This window comes from Bos mutus, chromosome 5 (genome assembly GCF_027580195.1).
Source record: "Bos mutus isolate GX-2022 chromosome 5, NWIPB_WYAK_1.1, whole genome shotgun sequence".
Taxonomy (NCBI): Eukaryota; Metazoa; Chordata; class Mammalia; order Artiodactyla; family Bovidae; genus Bos; species Bos mutus.
The window spans coordinates 97,592,885-97,615,032 of record NC_091621.1 but is presented as its reverse complement, the minus strand read 5'-3'; the positions used below and the strand labels follow the sequence as shown (position 1 = coordinate 97,615,032).

General features: G+C 40.6%; 1 protein-coding gene across 4 annotated transcripts in view; it reads right to left on the bottom strand.

Annotated features, from left to right (window-relative positions):
• DNM1L (dynamin 1 like) overlaps positions 1 to 14,215 on the bottom strand; it is a 60,030-nt gene extending 45,815 nt beyond the window's left edge. For 2 of the 4 annotated variants that reach the window (XM_005896994.3, XM_005896995.3), the window contains exon 1: positions 14,009 to 14,215. In XM_005896994.3, the coding sequence (XP_005897056.1) occupies positions 14,009 to 14,110 (102 nt within the window). In that variant the 5' untranslated portion in view covers positions 14,111 to 14,215. The remainder of the gene's footprint in view (positions 1 to 14,008) is intronic. The other 2 variants (XM_005896997.3, XM_005896998.3) reach the window with 1 other exon arrangement.
• Positions 14,216 to 22,148: the final 7,933 nt, after the last annotated feature.

Genomic DNA, 22,148 nt, shown 5'->3' with positions numbered 1-22,148 from the left:
AAAGTGAAAGTGAAGTTGCTCAGTCGTGTCCAACTCTTCGAGACCCCATCGACTGCAGCCTACCAGGCTCCTCCGTCCGTGGGATTTTCCAGGCAAGAGTACTGGAGTGGGTTGGGGTGCCACTGCCTTCTCCATGTGGACTATACACATATAGAAAACAACAGAATACACATTCTTCTCAAGCACATAAGGAATATTCTTCAGGATAGGCCACAGGACAAGTCTTAAAAATAAATTTTTAAAAACTGAAATTATATAAAGTGTCTTTCCCAATGATCATGGTATAAAACTAGAAATCAATTTTAAGAAGAAAATTGGAAAATTCACAAATTGTGGAGATTAAACAATATGCTACTGAACAACTGTACTGGGCTTCCCTTGTGGCTCAGCTGGTAAAGAATTCACCTGCAACGCAGAAGACCTGGGTTGGGAAGATTCCTGGAGAAGGGAAAGGCTGCTGCTCCTCCTGCTGCTAAGTCGCTTCAGTCGTTATGACTCTATGCGACCCCAGAGACGGCAGCCCACCAGGCTCCCCCATCCCTGGGATTCTCCAGGCAAGAACACTGGAGTGGGTTGACATTTCCTCCTCAAGGCTACCCACTCCAATATTCTGGCCTGGAGAATTCCATGGACACAGTCCATGAGGTCGCAAAGAGTTGGACACAACTGAACTACTTTTACTTCACTTCACTACTGAACAGCTAACAGATGAAAAAAGTCAAGAGAAATCAAAGAATATGTTGAGACAAATGAAAATAGAAATATGGATACCAGACCTCTTAGAATGCAGCAAAAGCAGTTTTTAGAGGGTAGTTCACAGCAATAAATATCTGTTATTTAGAAACAATAAGGATCTCTAATAAAAAAATTAATTTTACACCTCAAGGAACTATTAAAAAACAAAGCCCAAAGTTAGTAGTAAAGGGAAGGATTTATCAAAGATCAAATCAGATAATGAAATAGGGACTAACAAAAAAAAAAGAAAAGAAAAACTAACAGCCAGCTCTTTAAAATGATAAACAAAATGGACACACATTTAGCTAGCCTCACCAAGGAAAACAGAGAGAGGACTCAAATAAATGAGAAATGATAGACAGGTCACAATGAATATCACAGAGATATAAGATCATGAGAGACTAGTATAAACAATTATACATGAAAAAGTTGAACATTCCAGAAGAAACAGACAAATTCCTATCAAAAATCTAACGAGATTGATTCATAAAGAAAAAGAAAACCTAAACGTATCAATTACTAGTAAGGAGACTGAATCAATAATTAAAACCACCCAACAAAAGTCTAGGTGCTGAGAGCTTCACCGGTGAATCCAAACAATCAAAGAATTAACACTCCTCCTTATCAAATTAGAGCCAGACATCCTGGAATGTGAAGTCAAGTGGGCCTTAGGAAGCATCACTACGAACAAAGCTAGTGGAGGTGATGGAATTCCAGTTGAGCTATTTCAAATCCTGAAAGATGATGCTGTGAAAGTGCTGCACTCAATATGCCAGCAAATTGGGAAAACTCAGCAGTGGACACAGGACTGGAAAAGGTCAGTTTTCATTCCAATCCCAAAGAAAGGCAATGCCAAAGAATGCTCAAACTACTGCACAATTGTACGCATCTCACATGCTAGTAAATGCTCAAAATTCTCCAAGCCAGGCTTCAGCAATACGTGAATCGTGAACTTCCTGATGTTCAAGCTGGTTTTAAAAAAGGCAGAGGAACCAGAGATCAAATTGCCAACATCCGCTGGATCATCGAAAAAGCAAAAGAGTTCAAAAAAACATATATTTCTGCTTTATTGACTATGCCAAAGCTATATTTGACTGTGTGGATCACAATAAACTGTGGAAAATTCTGAAAGAGCTGGGAATACCAGACCACCTGACCTGCCTCTTGAGAAACCTGAATGCAGGTCAGGAAGCAACAGTTAGAACTGGACATGGAACAACAGACCGGTTCCAAATAGGAAACAGAGTACATCAAGGCTGTATATTGTCACCCTGATTATTTAACTTATATGCAGAGTACATCATGAGAAATACTGGGCTGGAGGAAGCACAAGCTGGAATCAAGATTGCTGGGAGAAATATCAATAACCTCAGATATGCAGATGACACCACCCTTATGGCAGATAGTGAAGAAGAACTAAAGAGCCTCTTGAATGTTGTTGGAAGGAAAGTTATGACCAACCTAGACAGCATATTAAAAAGCAAAGACATTACTTTGTCAACAAAGGTCTGTCTAGTCAAGGCTATAGTTTTTCCAGTGGTCATGTATGGATGTGAGAGTTGAATTGTGAAGAAAGGTAAGGGCCGAAGAATTGATGCTTTTGAACTGTGGTGTTGGAGAAGACTCTTGAGAGTCCCTTGGACTGCAAGGAGATCCAACCAGCCCATCCCAAAGGAGATCAGTCCTGGGTGTTCACTGGAAGGACTGATGCAGAAGCTAAAACTCCAATACTTTGGCCACCTGAAGCAAAGAGCTGACTCATTTGAAAAATCCTGATGCTGGGAAAGATTGAAGGCAGGAGGAGAAGGGGACGACAGAGGATGAGATGGTTGGATGGCATCACCGACTCAATGGACATGAGTTTGGGTAAACTCCGGGAGTTGGTGATGGACAGGAAGGCCTGGCGTGCTGAGGTTCATGGGGTCACAAAGAGTTGTTGGACACGACTGAGCGACTGAACTGAATTTTCCAAACCCTTCGAAGAAAGAAGAGGAGGGAATAATTCAAAATTCATTTTATAAGGCCAGCATTACCTGATACCAAAACCAAGGCAGGACCACCACAAGAGAAGAAAATTGCAGGCCTTTATCCCACAAAATCAGAGATGCAAAAATCCTCAACAAAATTACAGCAAACTGAATTCTGTAATTCATTAAAAGGATCATATACCATGATCAATGGGATTTATTCCAGGGATGCAAGGACGGCTCTGTTACACACAACGCATTAACAAAATGAAGGATAAAAATCAGATGACTATCTCAATACATGCAATATATTTGACCAAATTCAATATCCATTCATGATTAAAAAAAAAAAAAAACTCAACAAAGTGAATAAAAGAGGGAGCATACCTCAACTTAATAAAGGCCATATATGATAAGCTCACAACTAACATACTCGATGGTAAAATGCTAAAAGCTTTCCCTCTAAGATCAGAATCAAGACAAGGGTGCCTACTCCTGACACTTCTACTCGACAAAGTATTGGAAGTTCCAGCCAGACCATTAGGTAAGAAAAAGGCATCTAAGTCAGAAAGTAAAATAAAACTGTTACTATTTGCCATGATATTTATGTAGAAAATCCTAAAGACTCCACAAAGAATTGTTAGAACTAATCAATGAATTCAGTAAAGTTGTAGGATACAAAGTCAATATGCAAAATAGGTTTTGTTTCTATACCATAATAATGAACTATCAGAAAGAGAAATTAAGAAAAAAATCCCATTTACAATTGCTTCAAAAGAATAAAATACCTAAGAATAAACTTAACCAAGAAGTTTATTTAAAAGACCTGTACATTAAAAACTATAGAACACTGATGAAATAATTGAAGATACAAATAGAAAGATATTCTGTGCTCATGGATTAAAAGAATCAAGATTGCTAAAATATCCATACTACCCAAAGTAATCTACAAATTCAATACAATCCCTATCAAAATTCCAATAACATTTTTCAAAGAAACAGAGTAAATAATTCTAAAATTTATAAATAGGATAGCCAAAGCAATCGTGACCAAGAACAAAACTAGAGGAGAGTCATCATAACATGCTTCCTGATTTCCAACTATGTTTAAAAGTTGTAATAATCTGGGAGTTCCCAGGCAGCCTAGTGATTAGGATTCTGAGCTTTCACCACCATGGCCCTGGTTCAATCCCCGTGGTTAAGGAGCAACTGAGATCCTTCAAGTCACAATAAGATGATGCCATAAAAGATATCACCTCATACCTGTTAGAATGGCTATTACCAAAAAGGGAAGAAATAAATGTTGTGCAGGATGTAGAAGAAAGGAAACCCTCATATGCTGTTGGTGGGAATGTAAATTGGTGCAGCCACTGTTTTAAAAACAGATAAAAGGAACAGAGAGCTCAGAAATAAACTTACGCATATATGAACAATTAATTTACAAAGACAACAAGAATATATAATGAGGAAAGGATAGTCTCTTCAATAAAGTGTGTTGGGAAACACAACAGCCACATGCAAAAGCATGAAACTGGACTACTATCTTACACTAAACAAACAAACAAAAATCAGCTGAAAAATGGGTTAAAGACTTGAATATAAGCCCTGAAAATGTAAAACTCCTAGAAGAAAACACATAGGCTGTAAGCTCCTTGACACTGGTATGGGTGATGATTTTTTTGGATTTGACACCAAACCAAAGCCAACTAAAACAAAAATAAACAAGGAGGAGTACAAAAAAACTAAAAAGCTTCTGCACTGCAAAGGAAACCATCAATAAAGTGAAAAAGGAACCTATGGAATGGGAAAATATATTTTCAAACCACTTAACCAATAAGAGGCTAACATAAAAAATATACAAAGAACTCAGACAACTCAATAACAAACAACAAAAGAAACACACACACACACACACACACACAAATAACCTGATTTAAAAATGAACTTTGGGGGATTCCCTGGCAGTCAAATGATTAAGACTCCAGGCTTACACTGCCAAGGGCCAGGTCTCATTCCTCGTGGGGGAACTAAGATCCCACAAGCCACATGACATGAACAAAAATAAATAAAAATGAACTTGGAAGCCAAGTAGACATTTTTCCAAAGAAGACATACAAATGGAAAATAAGGACATGAAAAAAGGCTCAACATCACTAATCAGTGTCTTGTGTGTGCTTAGTAGTGTCTGACTCTCTATGACCTCATGGGCAGCAACACTGGCTGCTGCTGCTGCTAAGTCGCTTCAGTCGTGTCCGACTCTGTGCGACCCCAGAGACGACAGCCCACCAGGCTCCCCCATCCCTGGGATTCTCCAGGCAAGAATACTGGAGTGGGTTGCCGTTTCCTTCTCCAATGCATGAAAGTGAAAAGTGAAAGTGAAGTCGCTCAGTCGTGTCCGACTCTGTGCGACCCCAGAGATGGCAGCCCACCAGGCTCCCCCATCCCTGGGATTCTCCAGGCAAGAATACTGGAGTGGGTTGCCGTTTCCTTCTCCAATGCATGAAAGTGAAAAGTCAAAGTGAAGTCGCTCAGTCGTGTCCGACTCTTAGCGACCCCATTGACTGCAGCCCACCAGGCTCCCCCGTCCCTAAAATCTCCAGGCAAGAACACTGGAGTGTGTCACCATTTCCTTCTCCAATGTATGAAAGTGAAAAGTCAAAGTGAAGTCGCTCAGTCGTGTCCGACTCTGTGCGACCCCAGAGATGGCAGCCCACCAGGCTCCCCCATCCCTGGGATTCTCCAGGCAAGAATACTGGAGTGGGTTGCCTTTTCCTTCTCCAATGCATGAAAGTGAAAAGTCAAAGTGAAGTCTCTCAGTCGTGTCCAACTCCTAGCGACCCCATGGACTGCAGCCTACCAGGTTCCTCCGCCCATGGGATTTTCCAGGCAAGAGTACTGGAGTGGGGTGCCATTGCCTTCTCCATAAATGAGTGCAGCCACTATTTTAAAAAACAGTATGGAAATTCCTCTAGAAGTTAAAAATAGAGCTATGATCCAGCAATTCTACTTCTGGGTATTTATCTAAAGGAAACAAAAACACTGAACTGAGAAGATATAGGCATCACCCTGTTCCTGCAGCATTATTTCAAATAGCCAAGAAACGGAAATAACCTAAATGCCCACAAGTGTATGAACAGATAAAATAAATGTGTGTATGTATACACACGTACACACACACACAGAAATTTAGCCATTAAAAAAAAGAAGGAAATCCTGTTATTTGCAACAACATGAATGAACTTTGCTAAGTAAAATAAGTCAGAGAAAAAGCAAACAGCGCATGATCTCATTTGTATGTGGAATCTAAAACAAAAACAAACAAGTCATAGAAAACAGACCAGTGGTTGCCAGAGATGGGGGGTGGGTGAAATCGGTAAATGTGATCAAAAGGTACAAACTTCCAGTTAAAAATCAATCACGGGGATGTTAAGTACCACACAGTGATTATAGGTAATAATATACTATAGTGTATATTTATAAAGTGTGAGGGTTACTAAGTGAAAGAAAGTGTTAGCTGCTCAGTTGTGTTGACTCTTTGCAATCCCCTGGACTGTAGCTCGCCAGGCTCCTCTGTCCATGGGATTCTCCAGGCAAGAATACTGGAGTGGGTTGCCATTCCCTTCTCCAGGGAATGGAGAAAATCTTAATAGGAAATCTTAATAGTTCTCATCATAATAAAGAATTGTAACTGTGTGGTGACATGTTAACTAGACTTATTGGAGTGATTGTTTCCCAATGTATACACATGTCAGATCATATGTTACACAACTGAAATTAATATAATGTTTACATGTCAATCATATCACAATTTTTAAAAATTTATGTGTCAACACACATACACAGAACAAAACATGTCTGGGCACTCCCAATTTTTACCTCAGTATTCTAAATGCCATCAGTTTCTTCAACAATTGGTTAGATCAGGGCTTGTTTCCCCCTGGTGATATAAACACTCCCAAGTCTGCCCTCTTTCCTCCACAAAGGTAAGCAGCTACGGGAGCTTCAAAGTGGCAAAAGCCACAGCCAGCTTGCTGTGAAAATAGGGCTCACTTGGCACTGCAGTGTCTTCTGCTCTTTACATCTCTCATAGTCCCCAAACTGACTCAATATCCTGTACACTTAGGGGCTAAAAATTTGTGTATATGGTCTCAGTGTAATTTTTAGTTTCTTCCAAACTGCACTGTATTGAGATTTATAATGTCCTGGATTTATATTTTGAGACTGACCCTTAACATTTTGTCATAGCTTTAGCTCTTTCTGATAACTATGATCAACTGGGAACAGGAAGTTGTATTCTTTTCATGCAACTGAAAATAGAATTGTTGTAAATATTCATTCATGCCACATTAAGCAAAGCTGATTTAGTTTTTAACTTCTAAGTTTTTACTTTTCATTGCATAAAGCAGACCTCTCAATTGTTTATTTTGATATTAATATAACAGATAAAAATGTACATTTACTAAGTTTTTAACTTTTTATTTTGAAGTAGTTTTAGTTTTACAGAAGGTTTCCTTCATATTTTTCATGTTTATTTTTAGAGTTCTTTTCAAATTTTTTATTTTGGGCTGCACTGGGTCTTGGTTGCTGCATGCAAGCTTTCTCTAGTTGCAGCCAGCAGGGGCTACTCTCCAGTTGCAGTGTGCAGGCTTCTTATTGCAGTGGCTTCTCTTGTTACAGACCATAGACCCCAAGGCACAGGCTTCAGCAGTTGCAGCTTGCAGGCTCAGTTGCGGCACATGGGCTTAGCTGCCCCAAGGCATATGGAATCTTCCCAGCCCAGGGATCAAACTAATGTTCTTTGATTGGCAGGCGGATTGTTAAGCACTGAACCACCAGGGAAGTCCTGTCTCATTTATTTTAAATAAAATATTTCTGAGTATCCTTAGAAATATTAACTTTTGGAGTATTTAAATAAATAAACTAACATGGTTTTACCACAAAGCTCAAACACTCCACCTATTGAGAAAATGGGCTTCCCCAGTGTACTTCAGACAGTAAAGAATTCACCTGCAATGCAGAAGACCCAGGTTCGATCCCTAGGTCAGGAAGATCCCCTGGAGAAGGGAATGATTACCACTTCAGTATTCTTGTCTGGAGAATTCCATGGACAGAAGAGCCTGGAGGGCTACAGTCGATGACGTCGCAAAAAGTCGGACACAACTGAGTGACTAAGTACACAGCACACACACACACTGGCAAAATATAAATCTAAAATTTACACCACTTCAATTATCCCAGATCCAAACTTGCTAAAATGCTAAAGACCTTAGGGAGCAGTTTTTTTCCTGGTTATAAAATACAGACCCAGTGCTGTCTGGAACATAAATGGTAAGAGTGAAATATAGATATCTGAAAAGCAAGAGTAATATTCAGAAAAATCCCTACTTTTTTCATAAAAGCAGGAAAACTTGGGGAATGTGGCATGAATCTACATATTAAAGAACTCAGTGAAACTCCACCATAAAACACAAAGAGATCCACATGGGGACAAATTATAGTCAAACTGGTGAAAGACAAATATTGAAAGCACCAAGAGAGAAGCAGAGAATCAACTCAAATACAGGGGATCCTCAATAAGATTAATAATACAATAAATTTATCACTAGACATCTTGGATGCCAGAGGTAATAGTATGACATTTAAAGATGTGAGACAAAAAAATCCATCAACCAAGAATTCTAGATCTAATTTAATACTTTGAGGGCAATACTCCCCAAAGCAATGCAGATTCAACACAACCCCTATCAAAATCCAAACAATCTTGTCTGCAGAAATGGAAATACCAGTTCTAAAACTTCTATGGAATGAATGGCAAGGGACTCCTCACTGCAAAACAATCTTGGGAAAAAAAAAAAAAAGAACAAAGTTGGGAGGCTCATACTTTTTGTTTTCAAAATATACTACAAAGTTACAGTAATCAAAACTGTGTGTGATACTGACTTAAGAGGAGACCTAAAGACCAACAGAAAATAATTGAGAGTCCAGAAATAAGCCTATACATCTATAGTCAATTGATTTTCAACAATAGTGCTGAGCCCTAAAGTGGGAAAGGATAGTCTCCAACAAATAGCCCTGGATCAACTGGACAGGCACATGGAAAGGAATGAAGGTGAACCCATCAGATCAGATCAGATCAGTCGCTCAGTTGTGTTCAACTCTTTGCGACCCCATGAATCGAAGCAGGCCAGGCCTCCCTGTCCATCATCAACTCCCGGAGTTCACTCAGACTCACGTCCATCGAGTCAGTGATGCCATCCAGCCATCTCATCCTCTGTCGTCCCCTTCTCCTCCTGCTCCCAATCCCTCCCAGCATCAGGGTCCTTTCCAATGAATCAACTCTTCGCATGGGGTGGCCAAAGTACTGGAGTTTCAGCTTTAGCATCATTCCTTCCAAAGAAATCCCAGGGCCGATCTCCTTCAGAATGGACTGGTTAGATCTCCTTGCAGTCCAAGGGACTCTCAAGAGTCTTCTCCAACACCACAGTTCAAAAGCATCAATTCTTCGGTGCTCAGCCTTCTTCACAGTCTAACTCTCACATCCATACATGACCACAGGAAAAACCATAGCCTTGACTAGAAGAACCTTTGTTGGCAAAGTAATGTCTCTGCTTTTGAATATGCTATCTAGGTTGGTCATAACTTTCCTTCCAAGGAGTAAGTGTCTTTTAATTTCATGGCTGCAGTCACCATCTGTAGTGGTGAACCCATACTTCATACTGAACACAAAAATTTACTCAAAATGGATCAAAACCTAAATGTAAGAGCTGAAACTATAAAACACTTAAAAGAAAATACAAAATAATAATAAAATAATAAATTTTCATTACTCTGGACTTGGCAATGTTATATATGACACTAAATCACACGCAACAAAAGAAAAAATAGATAAGTTAGACTTTATCAAAATTGAAAACTTTTGTGCCTCAAAAGAATGATCATGAAAGTAAAAAGATAACCTTCAGAATGGGAGAAAATATGTGCAAATCACATACTGATAATGATCTTGTATCCAAAATACATAAAGAACTCTGGCAACTCAACAATAAGAAGACAAATAATCCCAACAAGCACCTAAAAAGATATATATTTCATTAGTCACTAGGGAAATACAAATTGAAACCACAATGAGATACCACTTCACATTCTCATCAGAATAATAAAAAGACACAATAACAAGTTTTGACAAGTTTGTAAACAAATTGGGACCCTGGTAGTTTGCTACCATAAATAATCTGGGGCTTCCCTGGTGGCTCAGATTGTTAAGACTCCTCCTGCAATGCAGGAGACCCAAGTTCAATCCCTGGATTGGGAAGATCGACTAGAGAAGGGAATGGCAACCCACTGCAGTATTCTTGCCTGGAGAATTCCGTGGACAGAGGAGCCTAGTGGGCTAAGAGTCAGACACAACGAGTGACTAACACACACACACACACAGTGTAGAAACAGTTTGGTGGCTCCTCAGAAATTTAAAATATAGAATTACCATACGACCTCATTTTATTTGTAGATATATACCAAAAAGAACTAAAAACAGGCATTCAAATATTTGTACACAAATATTCATAGCAGCACCATTCACAACAACCAAAAGATAGAAACATTCCAAATATCCATCAATAGATGAATAATAACAAATATGGTAAATACACACAATACAAGATTAGTCACCAATTAAAGGGAAGCACTGGTACATGCTACAATGTGAATGTATCATGTTATACTAAGTGAAAGAAGCTAAACTTAAATGGCCACATATTGTATGATTCTCTTTCTATAAAATTTCCAGAAAAAGTAACTCTATTAAGAAGGAGAAAAAAAAAAGGTGGTTGTCAGGGACTCAGGGGAAAGAGAATTACAAAATGACTGCTATGGATACAAAGTTTTCTTTTGGGGTGATGAAAATATTTTGGACCTAGACAGAGGTGGTGGTTACACAACATTATGAATGTACTAAATGCCACTGAATTGTACACTTTAAAATAGCTAATTTTTATGCTATACACATTTCACCTCAATTATTTAAGAAACATTTTTTTTAAGTAATCAGCACAGAGATCTGATCTTTTAAGGTTTACACAGAGAAACTAGGGAAAAAGAAACGGAAAGGGAAAAACATGAGTTTACTTAAGAGTACTCACAATATTTTAGGAATTAAACACTGAAGGAATGAAACTAAGATCAATATTTGGCACCAAATTACTAAACTTAGTGAAGCCATCATCTCTACAGTTCAGTTCAGTCACTCAGTCGTGTCCAACTCTTTGCGACCCCATGAACCACAGCACGCCAGGCTTCCCTGTCCATCACCAACTACCGGAGTTCACCCAAACTCATGTCCACTGAGTCGGTGATGCCATCCAACCATCTCATCCTCTGTCATCCCCTTCTCCTCCTGCCCCCAATCCCTCCCAGCATCAGGGTCTTTTCCAATGAGTCAGCTCTTTGCATGAGGTGGCCAAAGTATTAGAGTTTCAGCTTCAACATCAGTCCTTCCAATGAACACCCAGGACTGATCTCCTTTAGGATGGACTGGTTGGATCTCCTTGCAGTCCAAGGGACTCTCCAGAGTCTTCTCCATGGGAGAATGGCATTGAAATATGTATAATATCATATATGAAACGAGTCGCCAGTCCAGGTTCGATGCATGATACTGGATGCTTGGGGCTGGTGCACTGGGACGACCCAGAGGGATGGTATGGGGATGGACGAAGGAGGAGGGTTCAGGATGGGGAACACACGTATACCTGTGGCAGATTCATTTTGATATATGGCAAAACCAATACAATATTGTAAAGTTAAATAAAATAAAAATTAAAAAAAAAAAAAAAGAGAGTCTTCTCCAACACCACAGTTCAAAAGCTTCAATTCTTCGGCGCTCAGCTTTCTTTGTAGTCCAACTCTCACATCCATACATGACCACTGGAAAAACCATAGCCTTGACTAGACGGACCTTTGTTGGCAAAGTAATGTCTTTGCCATGTAGGTAAAGTGTAAGACAGAGACATTACTGCCACTGTGAAGTTTACCACTCGAACTAACTACAGAGCATTTACTACATCTGTAACTCACTCACTGTACACTACTCCATTAAATGTGAATGTGAGGTGCTGTATATATGCTGCTGCTGCTGCTACTGCTAAGTCGCTTCAGTCATTAAATGGCTTAGATGACAAAGTAATGGTGTACTTATATTCAAATCAAGAAAAGTTTTTTTCCAACATATTGAGGAAAATATGAGAAAAAAATACATTGCTTCTATTCTTATGTAGTTCGTCTATAACTGATTAATAAAGGATTGAATTTCAGTTATTAAGAGCATGAATGGAGATAACCCCCATTAAATCAAGTCTAAAAACTGAATATTTTTTTAGACTCCTGCATTAATCCTAAACATTAACATGCAAATATGGCATACACATATATAGCATATAACTATCACTATTAGGATGGTTTTTGCTGACATATGTTAATAATGACTTTCACAATGCTGAGATCTTTACTTTTCTACCCTGTTCCCTCCCTAATTTTGCCAACAGATTTACTCACTGAAATAAATTCTATCTCATGCAAGGAAAATCTTTCTTGATTTTAAACTATTTATGCTAACACCCTATAGCTCTGATTCTTTTACTGCTTCAGGCTTTTTAAAGCATTGAGACCCTATTAAAAGTATATGCAAAGTTTCTGATCTACAGCTAGGAAACACAAATTACTATCAAAGAAGATTTAATTTCTTCTCCTCTATTTTTATTTACAAAACCGATTGATTTTGATAATAAAAGCCCAAGTGTTTAAAAAATATTATCCAGTAACTCAAAGTATTTATCTTTGAAGCATCTACTACATACACAGAGACTGTACCAAGCAGCTAGGAATAGGAACACAGCAGTAAACAAAATAAACTCAAAAAAAATATTCTCATAATTTACTATATTAATGAACCAGAGTATCTAGCTATTGCAAACATTAAGTTACAAGTACCATAATATGTGAAGGCAGAATTGAGCACATATTGGTATAGGATCTATATCAATCCTATAATCAACCAAGGAAATGTGTTTCTGAAATAATTTCTAAGAAGCCCCTCTCGCCCACCCTAGACAGGATGTCTATGGTTTCCAGGGTTACTAGTGTCTGGAAATACTCTATTTTGAGTTCCCTCTTTAAATATTTATACCCTGTACTCTATATTCGGAGAAGGCAATGGCACCCCACTCCAATACTCTTGCCTCGAGAATCCCATGGACCGAGGAGCCTGGTGGGCTGCAGTCCATGGGGTCGCTAAGAGTCGGACACAACTGAGTGACTTCACTTTCACTTTTCACTTTCATGCATTGGAGAAGGAAATGGCAACCCACTCCAGTATTCTTGCCTGGAGAATCCCATGGACAGAGGAGCCTGGTGGGCTGCCGTCTATGGGGTCGCATAGAGTCGGACACGACTGAAGCGACTTAGCAGCAGCAGCAGCAGCGATGAACCTGATGGAAAGTGAGGAAACCGTCCCCTTTCCAACAGAAAACATCATTTTAAAAAGCCTGTGGTTGATTCTCTTCAACCAAGAAAACGAAAAAATGAAATGTATACTTCTCTGTCATACTAAGTTACTTCTTCAACATTTCCACATGTAAAAATGTATTATCTACAAGAGATGTCAACATGAAAAGATCAGAGAACCTTGATGCCCAATTTAGATGGAAGTCAAAAACCACTGCCTACGCAGAAAAATTGACTATCTCTTCCTTATATCCACAAACTCCAAGTACAAGTTGGTCTGGGTTTTTTTTTGTTTTTAACTGCTTCGGTGTTTTCGAAACGGGAATCACACAGCAGGAAAACACTCAGGTGCACCCAAATAGGGGCCCTCCTGGGCCCCGACACCGAAGTTCCAATACTGATTCCGCAGCCCCTGAGCAAGGCAAGGAGGGAAACAAACACCCCGCCGCCCTGAAACCAACCTAGAAGGGGCTACCCGGCCCCGCGTGCCCCACGCGTCCCCCAGGTGCCCTTGGAAGCAGCGGCCCGCGGGCGAAGCCGCGCCCGGTCCCCGCGGACTCCAGTTCCGCCCGCCCGTCCCTCTCCCACCCCGCCCCCGGGACCCGCGGGACCGCCGCGCCGGCTCCGCCCCTCGCCTCCCCGCCAGGCCCCGGACTACCAGCCCGGGTGCAACGCAGCCCCAGGCGCCCAGGCGCGGCAGCGCCCTCCTCCCACAGGCCGCGAAGGCCGGTCGGGGAGCAAGCGCTGCCGCAGCCTCATCCAGGCCTGCGCCCCAGGCTCCGGCCTGGACGGAAGCCGCCCTCCTCTCTCACCTGCGTTCCCACCACCACGATCTGAGGCAGCTGGATGATGTCGGCGCCCACCGTGTTGAAGACGTCCTGGAGTTTGTTAATAACAGGAATTAGCGCCTCCATAACTCGTAACACACAAGACCCCAGCCGTGCCGGCCGCGGCAATGAATGGGGCCGGGGCCCAGAGTCAGCCTCCTTCCTCCTCTCCCCCGCCCTCTCCTCGGGAGCCGGCACCCATTGGACCCCGCCCGCTACCTGCCCCCTCCCGACGGGCCATGCGCCAAGACGGAGGCGCTGGAAAACAGACGCTGCCGGGAGTTGTAGTTCTGGCGAGGCGGACCGCCGGGCCTACAGCTTCCGGAAGGCTGTGCCGTGCAGGCGGCTCGCCAACGTGGAGGGAAGGATGCTTGGGATTGGGCTGCTGTCAAAAGAATAGGGAGCGAGGCCCAGAGAGTCAGAAGGAAGAGATACATTTATACTTGTCCGCGAGGCAAAATAAGTGTGAAAATTTCGGATAGGAATATGTGTTAAATATAGCGGAGTCTGTTAATTATCCAGGACGTCATTTCCTGAAAAGGACACTGTCAAGTAGAGCTGGTTGGAAAGGCTTAAAAATCGTAGCCTCAGACACCCCAGCCAAGTACAAATGGTATGCAGGCTGATACTAGAAGATGCGAGGTGCTATTCTGCAACAAAAAATGCAAAACCAGCTCAGATTAGAACACGAGGGCTCTCTAGAATGTTAAAATGTATTCAGAAAAACTATGAAAGTGCCAGATTTTCAAGAGAAGGGCTAGGGCTGGGCCCTCATTCTCTATATTTTGTATAAATATGTATTCACTGTGGCCTGATTTCTGGCAAAGTGGAAAGCTGATAACTGCCTTACTAGCTGTTTGCTAAGTGTGCCTACTGTTTTATTCCTAAATGTTTTTCTTTTTTAGATGGACAGTATCTCTCCTCTACTGTGAACCTCCAAAGCTTTCCTCTCTCACAATAAAAAAAGGTGATATCTGAGCAAAGAGCCAAAGTAGGGGAGGAAAAAGACCCCTCCCCTACTTGACTTTTTCCATGGTGTATCTCCATGTAACATGGTACATACTGAACTTGTTAACTATCTCTCTCTTCTAGATTACCAGCTTGTAGACGCCAGGGATTTTTGACTGTTTAATTCACTGATGCATCCCTAACCCCTGGAAAGGGACAAACAAGATAGTCCCAAACTCATTATCCTCTGAGTTTGCAATCTAACAGAGGATGACACCATAATAGACAAATGCGTGAAGTGCTATGACTGCGTTTATTATGGAGTCCTTTTTCTAATCCAAGATAGGAGTGAAAGTTCAAGCAAGACTTCCTAGAAATTACTAGGTACAATCTCCTTGAGAGTAAGGACCACCCCCTTGAAAGTAAGGACCACTGCACAGCTTTACTGAGTACCATCACCCGCACAGCCATACAATATCATGTGCTAAGTCATTTCAGTTGTGTCCAGCCCTGCGACCCCATGGAGTGTAGCCCACCAGCCTTCTCTGTCCATGGGATTTTTCAAGCAAGAACACTGTAGTGGGTTGCCATGCCCTCCTCCAGGGTATCTTCCCGACCCAGGTATCAAACCCACATTTCTTATGTCTCTTGCATTGGCTTTACTACTACTTCCTTACTACTAGCACCACCTGGGAAGCCCCCCATACACATTGGCTGTGGGGAATATGCTTGATTTGTTCAGCAAGACACATGAGAGATACTCAATAAATACTTCTGAACAAATGAATTAAATTTCATCTAAGCTAAGACCTGAAGGTCCATTAGTGGTGTTTTGGCATCAAGTTTTATGAACATTTCCTTCTATTTTTTTTATTTTTTATTTCAGAGTCAAAATGAGACAAACAACTTGAGAATTCCAAAAACAGGAAGCAGACCAAAGATAGTATTTATTTTCTACCAAAGATAGTATTATATAACAGTCAGATGTTACCCACTTTGTTTCTCAGAATTCTGTTGATGGAGCTTTTGGTCTCTTCTTTATCTCTGAGCAGTCTATATTTTGTCTGAGATGAAAAGACAGACAAAAGGAGAAGGTAGGCTCACAGTGAAGCTCCATGGGCATAACCAGTAACTGCTTCACAGGGGCAAGGTGCCCTGGGCAACAACTATGCAACTGCTTTTCCTTTATTTGTGACCTCAAAGGACATAGTCTTTTTTATTTGTTAATGGCAAAATTTAAAGAGCAGGCATGTATAATATATAATATAATATAATATGAGGTAATATTATAATATATCCATGGGGTCGCAAAGAGTCGGACAGGACTGAGCTACTGAACTGAACTGAATGGGGAAATTGTCTGCAGACGGTAGTCAGTCAGGTGGCTCAGAAGCTAACAATTGAATCTGCTAAATAGTGAAGTACTGACAGACCATTAGAGGGCAGCGTGACAATACAATTAAGAATTAAGAGCAGCAGAGTCTTATTTCTTCACCCTATACTGTTTTCTTCCCTTTGCTCCACGCCCATATACCAGTGGAACTTATCACCTCCTTTAATCCTCCCACCTTCAGAACATGTGGCATATTTTATTAACTGTTTGAAATAATAGGCTGATTTTACCTCACAAAAATGCCAACAACAAATGTTACTTGTTTGGCATCCCTGTTCTTAAACACCTACCCTATCTCTGGGAATTTCTCATTAGCCTCTTTATATCTGTACTTCAGGTTCCCAAAATGTCGTTTGGCATTCGTAGAAACTCCTCAAACCTCCTATCTCCTCTGTTTTTCAGGACTCTCTTTCACCTTTCCTGCTGCTGATGCTAAGTCGCTTCAGTCATGTCTGACTCTGTGTGACCCCATAGATGGCAGCCCACCAGGCTCCTCCGTCCGAGATTCTCCAGGCAAGGATACTGGAGTGTGTTGCCAGTTCCTTCTCCAATGCATGCATGCATGCTGTCGCTTCAGTCGTGTCTGATTCTATGTGACCCTATGTACAGCAGCCCACCAGGCTTCTCTGTCCACAGGATTCGTTAGGCAAGAATACTGGAGTGAGTTGCCATTTCCTTCTCCATTCATCTTTCCTACACCAACTCAAAGCCCACACTTTACGGTGAAGAAAAATTTAGCTTTTCAGCCCTTGGTTAGCTGCCTTTGCATATCCAAGGGCTCACTGGTACACTGTGGTAAACAAAGGGACAAAAGCCAGGATTTCTTCTGTCACCAGCCCAGTCTAGAAGAGACTTTGAACATCTCTCCTTTCTAATTCCCAGCCAGTCCATCTAACCAGTACTGGGCAGCATGAGTCAATTTGAGTTTTAAGAACTAGTTTTCTGGGACTTCCCTGGGTTTGGTTAAAAACCCACCTTCCAGTGCAGGGGACATGGGTTCGATCCCTGGTCAGGGAACGAAGATCCCACATGCTGCAGGGCAACTAAGCCCGTGAACCACAACTACGGAGCATGCGTGCCGTAACTAGGACTTGACGCAGCCAATACATAAATAAATATTTTTTTTAAAAAGAAACAATTTTCTAGAAATGCTGTATAACTGGGATGGATGTGTCACATAAGTGACACAGCAAAATTAGTGAATAACATAGTGTATCATAAAGTTCTAAGTATATTATATATAATATATATAAAGTTTTATCCATTAGTCGACTTTTTGTTTATTTTTGATGGCTTTTATTTATTCTCTTTCCTGTTGAATTACTGAATATTTGACCAAATGAGTAAATAGATATATGTCTGTATGAATGAATAAATATATGTTTTCCATATTAAATTTACTTTATTTGAGCTAGTCAAGAAGAACTTGTTGTTTTACTTATTATAGCATGAGGGAAGAAGTTCTGAATTAATCATTCTATTTAAGAATGATGTGACCTTACTCCCAATCCCAATCTATGAAATAGGAATAATAACATAACTACTAAAGATGTGACCTACTACCAAAATGAAAGTAAGTTTTTAAGCAGCTTTAGCAGTACTAGGAAGCTAATGCAAAGGTAGAAAATGATATACCTCAAAATCCCGACAGCAGTCTTTAATGTGTGCCACTATTCACACCACTGGAAAAACCAAATCAAACAAACCAAAATTAAAATAGAGAATTAATATAAATAAATTAAAGCTATATTAAAATCTAAAGCTACAAAGGTGAATAAAATACATTCTGCAAAATTCTTCAAATCTCATTCTCTCCTCTGAGGAAGAAAATCAGCAAGTAACTAGAATTAATATGGAAGTCAGCACTAGATGAAAGGATTAATAGGAGTTGACCTGACAAAGATGAAGGGAAACAACTTCCAAACTAGACAGAGGGAACAACTTGTGCCAAAGTGAAGAGAAAGGAAAGGACATGAGGCATTCTGGATGGTTTAAACAGCTTAGTGTGGCTTAGTATACAGTGAGGCCTGTGAGGGAATAGTGAGTGGCAAGACTAATAGCTGGTCAGACCAAGGTGAACTCATGAGAGTGAGGAGTGAGAGATGTCTCCTGAAGGTAATGAAGAAAATCAGAAGGGTGACCAAAGACAGACATGATGTCATGAATTTTACAAAGATCACCTCCATCCCACTGAATTGGGATGGGGGAAGGGAGTACAGGAAACCTGATAGGGAGTGTTGTGGTAATCAAGTCAGAGATGATGGTAGTATATCCTGGGGTGGTAATGACGGAGTGTGTGTTTGTGTGTGTGTGTGTGTCAGTCACTCAGTTGTGTCCGACCCGTTGTGACCCCATGGATGGTAACCTGCCAGGCTGCTCTGTTCTGGAATTCTCCAGGCAAGAATGATTGAGACACCTGGACAAATTTAGAATAGATGCACTTGTTCAGAGAATATAAAGAAGATGGGTAAAATGGGTAATAGGAATATTTAAGAGGAAACAGAAGAAGGATGTTAAAGAAATAAGCCATAAAATGGTGACCAAAAAGATAAAAGGAAAACAATAGCTTGTTCAAAATGTATTTCAGCCTCTTTCTTGTGGGCCTTTTCTCTTTTTCTTCTGCTTCAAAAACGAAAAAGCTAAAAGCTTCATATCCAAATATATTTGCAACAAAGCACTCCAGATATTTTTGTTCCCCAAAACAGGCTCAAAGGCTTAAATTCTGAACTAAACTGTGAGAGGATGGAGGAGGTGTGCAACGCATCCATTTTACTTGTGCAGATCATGGACATGAGATACAGTCCTGGAGTTGATGGTTCTGATGATGTTTTCCTGATTCTCAGATAGTGGCTGAGTTAAAGAGATCCTGAGAGCCAGCTCCTGATTGTAGTAAAAGTGAAGTGAAGTGAAGTCTCTCAGTCGTGTCCGACTCTTTGCGACCCCGTGGACTGTAGCCTACCTGGCTCCTCTGTCCATGGGATTTTCCAGGCAATAGTATTGGAGTGGATTACCATATAGTAAACATATCGGTAATCCTAGGAGTCCCAGTGATTCTGGGAGTATTTCCTAGATGTCTAGCCTAGAGCCTGTTTTTTCAGTCAGAAAAAAACAGAGTAAATATTAAGCATCTAATTCCAGGTACTAAATCCCTTTCTGCTTAAATTTGATAGAGGATTGTATTTGTTTTCTAGGGCTATTGTGGCAAAGTACCACAAACTGGTTTCTTTAAAACACAGAAGTTTATTGCCTCATAGTTCTACAAGCTAAAAGTTCAAAGTCAAGACCTCAGCAGGATGGGCTTCCTTTAAGGACTGTGAAGGAGAATCTGTTCCATGCCTCTCCCCTAACTTTTAGTGACCACAAACATTTCTTTCTTGTGACAGCATAACTCCAATCTCTGCCTCCTTCTTCACATGGAAGTCTGCTCCCTGCATGTGTTCACATCAACTCACTTCTGTGCTTATCTGTCTCTGGGTCCAAATGTCCTACTTACTCTAATGACCTCGTTTTACTAGAGACAGAAGAAGGATTTTTTTAGTTTGGTGTTTTTTTTTTTTTTTTTATGTAGACCATTTTAAAAGTCTTTACTGAGTTTGTTACACTACTGTTTCTGTGTTTTGTTTTGTTTTGTTGGCCTCAAGGTATGTGGGATCTTAGCTCTCCCACCAGGGATCGAACCTGCGACAAAGTCTTGAGCCCTAGACCACCAGAGACGTCCCAGGAGAAAGCTTTTTACTTGAAGGCATTTTTAAACTTGATTGCTTCTGTAAATACACTATTTCCACATAAAATCATATTCTGAGGCCCTGGTAGAATATATTTCAATCCATAACAAGGAGTATGACAGGAACATTTCGTATTCTTTATATGTTCAAAATGGTCTCTGAGGAGGCCTTGCAAATAGCTAAGAAGAGAAGCTAAAGGCAAAAGAGAAAAGGAAAGATGCACCCATCGGAATGCAGAGTTCCAAAGAATAGCAAGGAGAGATAAGAAGGCCTTCCTACGTGAACAATGCAAAGAAATAGAGGAAAACAATAGGATGGGAAAGACTAGAGATCTCTTCAAGAAAATTAGAGATACCAAGGAAACATTTCATGCAAAGATGGGCACAATAAAGGACAGAAATGGTATGGACCTAAGACAAGCAGAAGATATTAAGAAGATGTGGAAAAGAATACACAGAAGAACTATACAAAAACAATTTTAATGACCAGCTAACCTTGATGGTGTGATCACTCACCTAGAGCCAGACACCTTGGAGTGTGAAGTCAAGTGGGCCTTAGGAAGCATCACTACAAACAAAGCTAGTGGAAGGTGATAGAATTCCAGCTGAGCTATTTCAAATCCTGAAAGATGATGCTGTGAAAGTGCTGCCCTCAATATGTCAGCAAATTTGGAAAACTCAGCAGTGGCCACAGGACTGGAAAAGGTCAGTTTTCATTCCAATCCCAAAGAAAGGCAATGCCAAAGAATGCTCAAACTACCATATAATTGCACTCATTCCACATGCTAGCAAAGTAATGCTCAAAATTCTAGAAGCCAGCCTTCAACAGTACGTGAACTGTGAACTTCCAGATGTTCAAGCTGGATTTAGAAAAGGCAGAGGAACCAGAGATCAAATTGCCAACATCTGTTGGATCATTGAAAAAGCAAGAAAGTTCCAGAAAAACATCTACTTCTGCTTCATTGACTATGCCAAAGCCTTTGACTGTGTGGATCACAATAAACTGTGGAAAATTCTGAAAGAGATGGGAATACCAGACCACCTGTCCTGCCTCTTGAGAAATCTGTATGCAGGTCAGGAAGCAACAGTTAGAACTGGACATGGAACAACAGACTGGTTCCAAATTGGGAAAGGAGTATGTCAAGGCTGTATATTGTCACCCTGCTTATTTAACTTATATGCAGAGTACGTCATGAGAAATGCTGGGCTGGATGAAGCACAAGCTGGGATCAGATTGCTGGGAGAAATATCTTGATATTTCAATTCTTCTGTGCTCAGCCTTCTTTATGGTGAAACTCTCATATCCATACATGACTACTGGAAAAACCATGGCTTTGACTAGACGCACCTTTGTCAGCAAAGTAATGTCTCTGCTTTTTAATACACTGTCTAGGTTTGTCATAGCTTTTCTTCCAGGGAGCAAGTGTCTTTTAATTTCATGGCTGCAGTCACCATCTGGAGAGATTTTGGAACCCAAGAAAATAAAGTCTGTCCTTATTTCCATTGTTTCCCCATCTATTTTCCATGAAGTAATGGGACTGGATGCCATAATCTTTGTTTTTGAATGTTGAGTTTTAAACCAGCGTTTTCATTCTCCTCTTTCATCTTTATCTTTAGACTCTTTAGTTCCTCTTTGCTGTCATCTGCATATCTTAGGTTATTGATATTTCTCCCAGCAATCTTGATTCCAGCTTGTGCTTCTTCCAGCCCAGCATTTCTCATGACGTACTCTGCATATAAGTTAAATAAGCAGGGTGACAATATACAGCCTTGACATACTCCTTTCCCAATTTGGAACCAGTCTGTTGTTCCATGTCCAGTTCTAACTGTTGCTTCCTGACCTGCATACAGATTTCTCAAGAGGCAGGACAGGTGGTCTGGTATTCCCATCTCTTTCAGAATTTTCCACAGTTTATTGTGATCCACACAGTCAAAGGCTTTGGCATAGTCAATGAAGCAGAAGTAGATGTTTTTCTGGAACTCTCTTGCTTTTTCAATGATCCAACAGATGTTGGCAATTTGATTTCTGGTTCCTCTGCCTTTTCTAAATCTAGCTTGAA